Below are 14681 nucleotides of genomic sequence, written 5' to 3'. Positions count from 1 at the left end.
TATCTTAAAATCACAATTAAACTTTATTTAAACAGACTTAGCGTTCAAACCTGTGTGAAACTGTGCAGGAAGGAGAACCATTTGGGATAACCTGATAACATATTTATTGTGATAACGTTTTGATTAATTCTATAAACAAACAAATGTAGGCTAATTTGAATAATGTATGAGTCGTTTTGTGGTAAATATTTTAATACTATAAGTTTTGCCACATATTGTTGAATATCGATGGGAAATTAATGTGAATAATTTGATCGAAAACTCATGGTGTTGCAGTTAAATATAATGTTATTTATTCGTTTGAAGAAACACAATAGGACCATCTGCATATGGAAGATCATGTCATAAAATATATTATTTTACATGTTGGGAGAAAAGGAGGCAGTGGAGCGATTGGAGAGCCCACTAAAGACGTCATGACGTCAGAGCAGTAGCGTGTGGGACCCTGCAACCCCCCTCCCTGCACCCTCCCAGTCCGGAGAGACAGACGTTATCAGGGAGGCAGCCGAGGGCCAGTCATCTCCTCACATCTTTCTGCATCTACCACAGTCCCCTTTATCCGTCCTGTATGGTGGATATTATTTTCAGCTCTTCTTTCTTGGGTGATATGGGGGATCATTCCAAAAGTAAGTAAGCTGCTCGCTGGAGTTTTAAGGGGCAGATTTTGTTTTCGTCGCGATAGCTTTTTGGGCACAATGACATATTATTATTATTTTAATGAATCGACAATTGTGTAGCATTTTCTTTCCTGTGTATTTTTTAGGCGCTTTTCTATAAATAACAATTCAGCGACGAAAAGTCTTCCTCTGTTTCAAAACATTAAGACTTGTCCAGTCTGCAAAATGTAGTACTGCAAAACTGAGTCATACAGGCTGGACTACATTTTGTTAAAATACTTCAGTTTTATTGTATGTTTATTGTGCTGCATTTTCAGTCTGTGATAACAGTGATGTGGGTTCTTTGCAGAGAAGCCAGGAATCGCGATGTGTGTAGGATGTGGAAGTCAGATCCATGACCAGTACATACTGAGAGTGTCTCCCGACATGGAGTGGCACGCAGCCTGCCTGAAGTGCGCAGAGTGCAGCCAGTACCTGGACGAGTCCTCCACTTGTTTCGTCCGGGACGGCAAAACCTATTGCAAAAGAGATTATGTAAGGTAGGAGTTTGGAAATATTCTCTGTTTATTCTGATTTATGTTGAATCACATCTTGATTACAGTTAAACGTTTTTACATTCAATAATAATATTTATTAGGAAGAAGCGAAACATTATAAAAGAAAGAACAATTAAGACAAATTTAAAAGTGCACACAAATTAGAAGACATTTGTAACAACATATTTACACGAAAAAGGAAGCAAAACTCCATCAACACTATATTATTATGTTTTCAAATAAAGAGTATAAAAGCATTCTTAGACAACAAGATGCAACGTACAACTCTGAGTTGTCTTTCGAAAGATTTTTCTCTGACTTTTACATTTCCACCTTGATTTTTAAATGTTTGACAATTTCCCTCAATTCTCCAGGCTGTTTGGAATAAAATGCGCAAAATGCAACCTGGGATTCAGCAGCAGCGATTTGGTGATGAGAGCAAGGGATAACGTCTACCACATCGAATGTTTTCGCTGCTCGGTGTGCAGCAGGCAGCTGCTGCCGGGAGACGAGTTCTCCCTGCGGGAAGAGGAGCTGCTGTGCCGGGCTGACCACAGCCTGCTGCTGGAGAGGAACTCCGCTGGAAGCCCCCTCAGCCCCGGACACATCCACTCCAACAGACCGCACCTAGCAGGTCGGATTATTATTATTATGAGTATTATTATTTGTATTGCTATTATTATCATTATTATCATTATTATTATTATTATTATTATTATTATTATTATTATTATTATTATTATTATTATATTTTTCTAACAGCAGCAAAACATGAAATTGGCACTACATTCCAAAAATAAAAAACCGTTTAAAGAAATTAAAGACACCACTTTTAATAGTCTACTCAACAACTAAATCTACAAATAAAAAGTAAACGTTTATTTTAAAAAGTAATTGCTTGATTTTACTAAATTTACATGAAAATCAATATAATATTTTCAAGGAGTATTACTTTTTGTCGTAATTTACTATCCAGATAATTTGTGGTTACCCGGCTGAGTGTGTGTGTTTGGGTGTAATGTGTGCGTGTGGGTGTGTAAGGTGTGTGCTGCAATGCAACCTTTCTTTAGGCTAATTTCATAATTGATCTCATTAGGATTAACCTGCTCTGTCGCCATTATCTGAATAATCTGCTATTTGCGTCGCGACCGTGTGTGTGTGTGTGTGTGTGTGTGTGTGTGTGTGTGTGTGTGTGTGTGTGTGTGTGTGTGTGTGTGTGTGTGTGTATAGCAAGTGTGTGTGTCCATGTGTGTGTTTGAGGAACTGTCATCTTGAGAGCGCCTGCAAAGAAAGAGAACAAAGCAAATGTGTGAATAATGTTCACTTCCTGCTTGAAAGCGATCAATTCAAAACTCTGTATACAGCTCAGAGCGCACAAACAGGCCTCCAGCGGGGAAACCGGAATCATTTTATATTTCAACTTCGTTCTTTTAACCTAATTCAGATGAGAGAAATTCACAATAATGCTAAATGCACCCATGAAAAAAATGTAGGCCTAATAATAATAATTGTAGGCCATTGAAACTCACACAGTGTTTTTTCCATTCAAGATGTACATCTAAATAGTTGTTTTTTCATCTAGAAACTTCCCACAAATAATGAAAGTGTTGTTTTTGTCTTCAAATACCCCTGTAGACATAAACATTTGATTTTAACCAATTGCAGACATTTATATAAAACATAATTAAAATCTAAGGCAGATCATTATTATTGCAAAAACAATCCAAGCAATGTTGAGGGAAACAAGTCGCACACTGAGATAATGAGCTGCTGAACTGTATCGAAATGTGAACGGATTGTTGACGCCTTCGCAGTTTCTCACGGTGTTGTCCACCTCCTCTGTCCCCAGCAGACCCGGTTTCGGTGCGGCAGGCCCCGCATCGGAACCACGTCCACAAACAGTCGGAGAAGACGACGCGGATCCGGACGGTGTTGAACGAGAAACAGCTCCACACCCTGCGGACCTGCTACAACGCCAACCCGAGGCCCGACGCGCTGATGAAGGAGCAGTTGACGGAGATGACCAGCCTGAGCCCCAGGGTGATCCGGGTCTGGTTCCAGAACAAGCGCTGCAAAGACAAGAAGAGGACCATTCTGATGAAGCAGATGCAATCGCAGCATCACAGCGATAAGTCTATAAGCCTCTTCGTAAGTCAGGCCACTTGATTACTTCAAATATTCATTCATTCCTGTGTTCAAGTGTTTTGTTTGTTTTTTAAAACCATGACCAAGGTACATTTTGATTTATTTTCAATTCACCCAGTTGTACAGGCTACCTATTGAGGCTGGCATATTAATGCAAGAGTGTAGTGATAACAGGCAGATCATTGCTTTCAAATATTTTAATTTGTAAAAATTAGTGGCTGTGTAGCTTGTGAATATCACTGTTTGCATGTGGATTCCTCTTTTTTTACCCCTGTTAATCACCAGTCTGTAGTTTTACTTTTAAAACCAGCTTTAGTTTTTATTATTTACTTAAACTAAGACACAGTATAACAGGTTCCAGTTGGCTCCAGTGCTGTCCTGTATTCAAACTTTAGGTTATTGAATAATTTATCAACTGCTTTGACTTCAGTTGCTTGACCTGAAAAATGAAAACATCCTAGTCTGCAGCCAGGCTTGGTCTGCGTCCCGGACACATATCCTGCTCTGACACCATAGTTTAATATTTGCTCCAGCTAAAAGAAAACCATGGGAAAAAGCAAATGGCATATGAACATGCCACTTTCTATTGACAAAAAGTGTCTATAGAGTCATGAGCAATTTGCACATTTGTGCAGATCTTTCAACAGTGATATTGATGCAGGACTCAAAATGCTTATCCTGTGTTTTATTCTTTTGTCAGAATCTTCAGGGCCTAACAGGGACACCTCTTGTGGCTGGGAGTCCTATCCGACATGAGAGCTCCATGCAGGGAAACCCAGTGGAGGTTCAGACATACCAGCCTCCATGGAAAGCCCTTAGTGAGTTTGCCCTGCAGAGCGACCTGGACCAACCAGCCTTCCAACAACTGGTGTGTACATCTATCCATTCTGCTTTTAACATGCAGATTTACAAGCACGCACGCACGCACGCACACACGCACACACGCACACACACACACACACACACACACACACACACACACACACACACACACACACACACACACACACACACAGGGAGACCACGTATGTCAGCATTATGTCCTCATGTCGGCAGAATTATGGTTTTACAACCAGGTTTTCAAAATAAAAGCCTGCATATTTCTAATATTCGGACTCTTTGTTCCTGTCTGTTCAGGTGTCATTCTCTGAATCGGGATCTCTCGGAAACTCCTCGGGCAGCGACGTGACTTCTTTGTCCTCTCAGTTACCGGACACCCCGAACAGTATGGTACCCAGCCCGGTGGAGACGTGAAACAGGGCCCCTCAGACCTGTCGGTCCCCCCACCCCACCCCCTGCAAGGACAATTGCAGCATGATCCCGGTCCCTGCATGTGACCAGCTCATCATATCGCCCAAACTACAGAGAGGAGAGTGTTTTTTATTTCTTGACATGGAGGAGATGGAACCAAGAAAGCACTGATTGACTCCGAGTTTTTTTTCGGGAGCTTTCATTGACAAAAACTAAGCAGAACAATTGTTGCATGACTTAATGGAGAAAGATGTACAGAAGACCTCCCTGTGGATATACTACAAGAAACCTTCCCTCAAAAACAAATTGGAAACATTTCCGTGTCAGATAGACATTCTGCGATTTTATTGTGATCATATTGTGTCTTGTTTCTTCAATATGAGAAATGTTTGATACATTTATTGCGTTGTCGAGTCCTGTTGACTCTTTGTCTTAAGGTCAGAGCATGATAATCTGCAAAATATTCGTGTTGTAAAATACTTTATCTTAAGGCCAGGTTGTTTGAGCTACTCGAACAAAAAGTAAATTATTGTTATATTATTTATTGTTAGGAGAGCGATTCGTAAAGGGATTATTAACTGATACAAAATAATAAAAAAAACACGCTGAATACTACATAATGTGTCTTGATGACCAATTTTTGTACAGGCAGTTTCTTCCTTTCGCTTTTCTGCATTCGCAAGCCATATCGCAATAATTAAATGTATTTGAAAATGCAGCAAAGTATCACGTTTTAATTTTCCATTGCAAAAGTAAGACGACAAACGAATTGAAATATAAGTAAACTTGTTTATTCCAGTGCTCTTATGGCGAGAGCCAAATTCATTGTCCAGATCCAAAGCGGCAACACATCGTTTCTCCACATGACAGCGAGTCATGCGTGCAGATAAAATGCTTAGTCACAAGCGATTTGAGGATATATTCAAACAGTACAAAAACATTCATTTTAGTTGCACTGAATGTTGTTTGTCTTGTTAAACGAAAATCAACTTGGCCTGCCTGCTTGAAACCCTGCAGCAGGCTCTGTTGTCTTATCGCTCCCCTCCATCTGCGGTGTTTCACCCTTCGGTTATGGAGCAGGAATTGGCCAGTGGTCATTTACTATCTGGAGGGCAAAAACCTGCTGTAAATTGTGTCAGTCCAGTTGCTCTGGTTGAGTCACAAGCTGGTCTAGACAGCGCGGAGGGATCGGCGACCTCTTATCTAGTCCTGGCATCACCTGCAAGCGATAGCCTACACTGACTGAAGCCACAACAAACTAACTAAACACCCCCTCCACACACACACACACACACACACACACACACACACACACACACACACACACACACACACACACACACACACACACACACACACACACACACACACACACACACACACACACACACACACACACGCACACGCACACGCACACACGCACACGCACACACGCCCTCCCCGAAGCCCCTCGTTTGTGAGGGGAGCAGAGAGCAGCTCGTAAAGGGTCACTTCTCCTCCTCAGTTTATTTTTCTTTCAGTGAATTGCGTTATTGCGCACGGGTCAGCCGGGATGACAGCCCGGGCTAAATGAACTGACCTCCTCTACGCAGTGGGCAGAACAAAACAAATCGGCACGGAAAATCTGTGGATATTTATGTTTTAAGAGAGCGATATATTCTATCAAAGGTTATTAATTAATTAATTTGTTCGATCTGATCAGATAGTGATCATTTCACTTGTCTTCGATGCAGTTTTGGCCGAAAAGGAAAAACATGTAGACCTATTCAATGGCAAGAAAATACTTTTTATTTTGAAAGCAACTTTAATTCTTCTTCTTCTTCTTCACTGATTGCCCGAATTTACTGAATTTAAACAAAACTAGACTCAGTCATTTTTAAGTGAGATTGTAAATGATTGCCGATTGTATTTTGATTTCTTAAACGCTGCAAGACAAGAAGTAATTTTTTTCCGTTTCTCTTTACACTGATTGTGTCTTAATCGGAAGTTTGAATGACAAAAGACAGATAATAGATTTGTAATTGAGCAATTTCAAATGAGATAAGTAAACAATGCGAGCAGATTAAGATAACAGAGATAAGTGAATAAATAACAATGGCGTTTACAGACAAGAATGCAGACCATTAACTGTCTCCATCAGAGCATTTGTGGCTCCACAAGTTTCCAAAACAGCTAATTTCCAGCATTTACACTGCGTAACTCATCCCCTAAAGGCTAAAACGAGATAGACCAAGTTAAAAAATAAATTACATTAAAAGGAAAGGAAATAAGTCATACTAAGCTTGATGAAAAAATATTCCCAACTATCTGCGTTTAGTATAACCCATACAAAAAAAAAAATGTTGAAAAAGGTTCGTTTTGTTAACGTTTTTTTCAAAATGTAGGATTTTTAATTGTTCCAATGAATCCAAAATGTGCAGAGATTTACAAGACATCAATTACATACTGTATGAGGAAGTACAAAATAATCAAAATGAATATAGGAGACGCTTTAAAAACATAATGCCTATAGTGAAAAAGGGGCAATTAAAATCCAAGACAATATTTAAATGCACACCTAAAATATTAATTAAATTATTATTTAAATAGTCTATAGCAGAATTGTATTCTTCTTTTGTATGTCTTCCCTTTTAGCCACTCTTATTATTCTGCTCATAAGGACCAGAGATCACGTCCTCTGACATGCAGAAGAAGACGCTTGAATACCTATGAGATCTTCTATCAGGTTCTCAATGGGCGTTTCCACACACACACACACACACACACACACACACACACACACACACACACACACACACACACACACACACACACACACACACACACACACACACACACACACACACACACACACACACACACACACACACACACACACACAGCTTGGACCTACTGAAACTCACTGTACACTTTTATCTTGAAATATCAATGTTGGGCCTTAGTTGACGCTAAGACCCTATTTTTTTAATTCCTAATTTTTTTTTGCCTAAAGTCAACGGCAGTGTATTTGGCCCCCGCTTTATTTAGGATTAACTCCGAGCTGCATGTGTCAAGTTGCCTCTATGCAACTAGACGCTGTCAGAGCGAATGACACCGTACCATTAATGATTAAGAGGACGAGTCCATTTAAAGGTGTGATGTAATTCTCTAATTGGCGGAGGGGTGGGCGTAATTAGATCATCCGGCGTGCTCGGGAGGACTGCAGCACCACCCACTGCCACGAGTCACTAAACGATCAAATGTTCTTCAATGTGTTTGTTTTTTTGCTAGTGTGTTGGAAAACAATTATACATTCGAATAAAAAAAACAGTTGAGCATGCTGCTTTTCAAAGCTTCCATTTTTTCAAGGAACTAACCGCAATTGTATATAAAGTTTATAAACGTATTTAATAGCAAAACGATAGTATTGTTCTATAAGGGTCCATTTTAAAAGCCAATTTTTTGCATTGTTTTTAAGGCCTGACACAGGCATTCAAATCAGGTGTCTCATTTAACCCTCCTTAATGCATTGCAATGCAGGCAAGATAACATATACATTGGTAAGGATGTGATGATGCCATTGCAGTTCATTGGCAAGCAAAGCTGTTGGTGTAGTCTCAGTTTTTTAGGAACACTTAGCTACCAAAAATGCAAATAAATGTTATACTCTTCAGATTGGGTTGAGCGTGTTTTAGAGATATGTTATTTAACTATTTATTATATATTTAACTATTTACTAGTTCACTTTCATTTGAATGAAAAGGGCTTTAAATATTTTTGTCACCCAATTTTTATAACCAAATTATACTTCTAAGTAAAAGTCAGTTTCAATTGTTCTTTAGGCAGTCTCCAGAGGTTTGACACTAAACTGACAATTTCACCAATGTTCACATGCAATTGATTAATTGGTCATTGCAAAGTCAATAGCCACAATTGAATTTAGCAATTGAGCGGCCATTTTTGCTGTCTTTTAACCCTAACATAACCTTGAAACAAAGTTATAAAAGATAACAAAATATATCCCCGAATATATATATATTTTTTGTGTTTGTTTCTTTAAGATTATTTGTGAATTTTGACTATACAGATTTTGAGTAAACAATGGTGACATTATGGCATAGAGCAGTTCAATCACAAGGAGGATTAGGTTAAAAAAAGGAAAGACAATTATTTCAGGCTTTATCAAACCAGCTTTGTTCCCATTGGGGTCACAAATATTAGCCAACCTGTGACTGACATTTACTGACAAAATGCATTTTCTCCAGATAAAAGTGGGTAAGGGAATCATGCTAAATAAGGAAGGCAGCAGTGGGAAAAATAAAACATGATAAAGGAGAAAACAATGTCTCTGTCAACCTTGTTGTGCAAAAATGAGACACTTTAAAACCATTTAGTATTTTCTTTGGAGCAGTAAGTATCACTGGGGAAAACGTTTTGCATACAGGGAAAATGTACGAGTTTATCTTTTCATTTAATTTTAAATTGATTACTACAATAAATATTTGTATTTTATAATTTCCAAGCTAGCAGCCCAGAATCACACAGACCATCCATGTGCCCGATAAGACATATTGTAAATTCACATTTAATTGTTCAGACATTGGAAATGTAGGTGACAACATTAAAGTTAATCTCATAATTGTTTGCAAACCAAAAAGACTCTTGTGCATTATGTTATAAAGGAATTTATTAAATATACATAATTGTAAAACAAGAAGCAATATGTTTAAAAACTGGTTTATCATCTTCCAGACAATATTTCTGCAACCCCATGTGAACCCTGTTGTTACATTCAAATAAATTGCCCTCTTGGCTATTGAATTAGCCTTTACACTGGTAAATAAGTGTGCATGTGAGTTCTGAGGAGACTCTGTGAATGTTTCGACACTTGGGTCCACTGTGACCTTGCTTCTCCAGCGGGGGCCACCAGCAGAGGAACTGCCGGGACGAACTTCCAGTCCAAAACTCTCCAGGGAAGCACTCTGACAGGCTGACTAAATGCAGAGACCGAACAGAGAGAAGAGAAAAAAGAAAAAACACAAGGAAGGGGGGGTGAGAGAAAGTGTCGCACATGAGTGGAGACACAACAATGAGTGGGCTTAGGCTCTCAATCGCTGAGTGAAATGAGATCACATAATATGAAATATGACATGGAGATGGAAAACCAAGCTCTCGGTTGGATTTAGCTGGTCTTCCACCTATGAAAGAAAGTGGGAAATTGAGAAAAAATTAAATGTACGACCCACAAATCTTTTTTTAATCTTTATTCTTCTTCATCTCATTTAATCCGCACAATACAACACAACTTAAGTCCCATGTCAAATGGTGCACCCTCTTGTCAGGTGTTTTTAATGGGAAATGTAAGGACCAATTTATCTTAGATGGGTAATGGCCAATTTAACATCTGGTGACAAGAATGTAATCTTCCCTACTCTTAGGTTACACCGATAATGAAAGGGCAGCGTCAACATATGTGCAGTACCGAGCGGCTTGTGTACTATCAATCAAGGGAAATGAATGCTGCTTTTATGGGAATCTGACACAATGAGTAAACATCCACATATAATCCTTTAAACTTTTAAAAGCACTCGGGCCAAGGAGGGTAGGAAGTGTTTTAGAAAGCTGCATTAAAAAAAACAAATATTGATTTTTTTTAAAAACCAGATTTTCTCTTTATGTTTGTGTTGACATATTATGATCATCTTTCCTAGTTTTTACACAATGTAAAAAGAGGAGTAAATATTGCGAAGCTATCCAGTTTTTTGAACATCACGACAGCAAAACATGCCCTTTTATCCTGCTGTACTTTATTTAGGTGAACCTACAGGGAGGATGTTGCAACAGCAGCTTGACTTCTGTGTTACACCACAGAAGCTGAGTGTGTATCAAAGTATCTGTGTGTTCTCATTAGTGCACACAGGGGCATGTTGCTCACAGTGTGTGTGTGTGTGTGTGTGTGTGTGTGTGTGTGTGTGTGTGTGTGTGTGTGTGTGTGTGTGTGGATGGAGAGCAGACCTCAGGCTCACCTGGAACACACACAGAGAGCCACATCAGCCTCCCTGGTCCCGCTGCTGAGACAGTGTCAGAGCTCCGTAAATCACAGCGCCCCACCCACACATAAATCTGCTGCAAAAACAACACACCAACGCCCATTAGGAAGAAAGAGGAAGGCTGGAGCCGCCCCACTCGACAATGACTCGCTATAAAACACAATGAGGGTTCACCTGTACTTTGACAAGACCAAACTGTCATTAAGCGAACAGGAGACAAACATGTGTCAGAGGAGGCAAACAATGAGTCAGCCGGTCTGAGTCACTTAAGATGAGAAACGGCATCAAAAGGATCCTGGGAGACTTTCAGGCGTTCTTCAGGTTCATATCAGTGTCAGTTCAGGAGTTCAAGAATGTTTTCAGGAAGTCTTTGTGTTTTTGATTTAGTGCTAAAGTTCAATTAACCTCCTGACTCATGAGTTAGGATGGAACAGAGACTTACTTTAATTATAGCATGTAGAGCAGAAACTGAAATGTGAATGGTTTGATATACTGTACCTGTCAGATGAAAACACTGAGATTTATCAGAGTCAAACTTTCACATGATCAGGGAAAATGACTTCCAGTTTACATTGATAAGCTTCCTGTCTTCATCATTCACAGAAACATATCATACATCTGTGTACAGTATAACCTGTTTAAAAGAGATCATTATATCTAATTATCCATAACGCATTATACATGTTTCTTTGTCTATTAAATGAAGAGAGTACAATATATAGCATAAATGTCCAGGTTAACTTTCAATTTAGGTTGACAAACAAAGCAAATCCTTTCCAACAAGACAATCATTTCATTGTGTCCAGTGGCCACAGCAGCAGTCTGGAACCGAACACACACTGGGACCATGCAGTTCAAAGAAACAACCCACAACATTAAGGACACACAAAGAGCCACACAAATGGTCACGAGTCAGTGAGAGATAAAGAGAGTCAAATAAAAAAAGGGAAGGGAAGGGCTCTGCCTGCCAACTGCAGCGATCCCCTCGTCCCAAGGCGTTCCTGCCACTTTAAGAAATGAAGCAATATCATTAATGGAGGCCTCTGAGGACTGACATCTTGCTTCAATTCACCAGTCCCCGTCCATCACACCATTACGGTGGGCCCAGCAGAATTAAAATCCAATCACTCCTCTGGCTAGTTTGATTAAGAAGGGCAACCGCACAAAGAAGGGGCTCCGACCCATTGTTGCCTCTCCCAGGGTGAATCCCCTGGGGCCTGAGCAGGTCTGGTCCCAGGCTGCACCCACTGGTCCCTGTTGAAGCTTGGCAATAATCCAGTGTGACGCCTCACTGTTGAATGTTTGGAAGTTTATGGCTTTCTGAAGTGTTTGTCAGTAGGCATGGGGTTTATATACAGCAACGGTCAGATATAAACTTGTAAAATATGACTCATGTTGGGTGAGTCAACAAATTAAATCAGTACAGACCCATAACTGAAATGTACAAATTCCCCAAATATGTTTTTATTGATGCAACTTTGAACCTAGATCTGCATGGTCTACATAAGGCACCAGTAGGTGGGTTAAGAAGACGTAAACATGAAGATCACATCAAGAATTACAAAAGAAAAAATGGATTTCAAAAAGTACAGTACAATCCTATTTTTTTTTTTAACCATGCCGGAACTGGGTACGGCCATGTTTCTTATACAATCTATTGTCTAACCTAATATAAAATACCTCACTTCTATCTTTTGAGATCACCTGGCTATTCCTCTACAACGCCATCATCAGCTCACAATTTATCCTAAATAATACCTCATCTGAACTAGTTAACAAAGGTATTTATGACATTCAAGCTAAACTAATGGTTTTGTAGTTTACCAAACTACACACAAAGCCGGTGGCAATAGACTTTTAGACTCGAAGTCCCTTACCCATTGGGATATACACTTTAGCTATTGCAGGAAGATACCACCACATTTTTACCGTCTTGATTGAATGTTTTTGGATTTGTTTTTCTACTTGCTTCTCTGAGGCTATACCGCTGCCCCACCACATCACAAGGTCACATCGGTCAGATTGTTGTCTGGGAAGAGAAGGCAGCATCACAGGTACAGACCCCGGAGAGCAGAGCCCAAACCAAATTAAAGCCAGAAGGCCAGGGTGAGCCTCTTCGACCACAGTGACATAAATTACTGGGATTTACAAGATTTTTAAAACACTTTTAACAATACTCCCCTTTTAATGTGCTCTCTGTTTAATAATGCACTTTAGGTTTTAAGAGCATGATAAACAAACCAATAATTCACTTTTTTATCATCTGAGGGTGAAGCCCTTCAGGACCGCGTTCTACAGCAGCGTTCAAAGGGTCTCCAATGGATCAAATGAAGGGCTGTCGCAAGATGTTTTGGACAACGGTTGAGATCTCGCTGGTGATCGCTTTGCTCTCTTGAGGATAAAAGGACACTGAGGTTCATCTTCTCAAGCACTGGGCAACATTTAAAAGGGACACTGATACTTAAAAAGAATAAACACTAGATTTTGTAAGACATTATTGGCCCATGTCAAGGGATGAGGCGGAAAGACTCTTAGGTCATGTGGTCGACAGTGGTTATACAACATGAGAGGATGTGCCAATTTTATGGAGAAGAAAACATTTGTTATGTTTAAAATCGGATATTTTCAAACTTTATTCTGAATTCTGAAATGCATTGATACGTTATTACGTTATGTGATGAAAGCAAAGAAATAAAAAAACCTATAATAAAACACAGCAAACAGTGATATATGAAATTATTTTCTTGTTTAAAGATTTAAAGATATGAAGTGTTTCCATTGCTCTCTGTGCGGCTGTTTGCTTGTGTGTCAGTAAAACCCGTCAGTGTGAGATCTGGAAAACCTCACAGTAGCATTTGGCTGAGTTTTCAGTGTGAAGCTACACAGGATAAGTCAATGATTCTCCTGGCTGCCAAAACATATAAAGAAGACTCGCCAAGTTTTTCATAAATCTTGAAACAACGAACTACAAAGATTATTAATCTGTCAGCAAACTGTATGTTAAAGTATGGAAAAAAGGACAAATATGTCACAAATGTCTTTCTATATTATCATAAACACACACACACACACACACACACACACACACACACACACACACACACACACACACACACACACACACACACACACACACACACACACACACACACACACACACACACACACACACACACACACACACACACACACACACACACACACACACACACACACACACACACACACACACACACACACACACACACACACACACACACACACACACACACACACACACACACTTTGACCCACTACCAGCCACCACAAATCACTGGACCATCTCATATAATCCTCCACCAGCCAGTGCCGCAGCATTAAACATCCAAACAAATTGTCCTCCGTCAAGTGCTCGCTGCAGGAAAAGACATAAAGCAAAAGCAGATAGCCGGGCAGGGCCACGGGGTGGATGTGGAGCGGTGGCAGGCAGCCTCTGTGTTGCTCCAAGAAACAGGACCATAATGTCTTGGCTGCTCTCTGCCTGTCAGCCTGCATTAAACTGCTCCCTGCAACTTTTTGCAAGAGAGATTAAAGGGATAGCAGAGGCACTGAAGAGCCACTCCATAATACAAATGGGCATCTTTGGTTTCTCTCATCTTTTTCTATGTTTACTGGAGTTGGATAAGGTAAACCCATGCAGTTGTTTAAAGGAGATTTGTACAAACAAGTCAACCTTTTAAAGTAAATGCATGATAGAGCAGTCGTCCAGCAAGATGTAAGGACAACACTGAGTCCCTCTCTTGCTCCTGAAATACCTAATGTTGTTGAGAGAAGAAAATAAAATCCAACCTATATGAGCTTTACAACAATGCATTTTCTGCTACGCTATTAAGAATTTAAATAGTTCACTCAATGCAAGAAATTAGAATGTTCTCAACCCATAAAGAAACTGTTAATCTCTCACTAAATCGGAAAATGCATGGTTCTCGAAGGACAGCAAGGAAAATTAGCCAAAAGAAATAATAGTAACATTCTTAAAGGTGAAAAAACTATTAGAACAGCCGTAGATTTGATCAGATTTAGCTTGGGACAATATGTTTAACCAATAATCCTCTGTTCCAACT

General features: G+C 39.7%; 1 protein-coding gene across 1 annotated transcript; it reads left to right on the top strand.

Moving 5' to 3' along the window:
* Positions 1-536: 536 nt before the first annotated feature.
* Positions 537-5146, top strand: LOC307028373 (insulin gene enhancer protein ISL-3). Its single transcript, XM_079663330.1, has 6 exons — positions 537-626; positions 967-1156; positions 1528-1787; positions 3006-3301; positions 3999-4166; positions 4436-5146. The coding sequence occupies exons 1-6, from the start codon at positions 569-571 to the stop codon at positions 4550-4552; spliced, it is 1089 nt and encodes a 362-aa protein (XP_079519456.1). The 5' UTR covers positions 537-568; the 3' UTR covers positions 4553-5146.
* The last annotated feature ends 9535 nt before the right edge of the window (positions 5147-14681 follow it).

This window comes from Notothenia rossii (assembly GCF_949606895.1).
Source record: "Notothenia rossii genome assembly, chromosome: 2".
Taxonomy (NCBI): domain Eukaryota; kingdom Metazoa; phylum Chordata; class Actinopteri; order Perciformes; family Nototheniidae; genus Notothenia; species Notothenia rossii.
The sequence above is the reverse complement of the archived record's forward strand: the minus strand, read 5'-3'. Positions and strand labels throughout refer to the sequence as shown.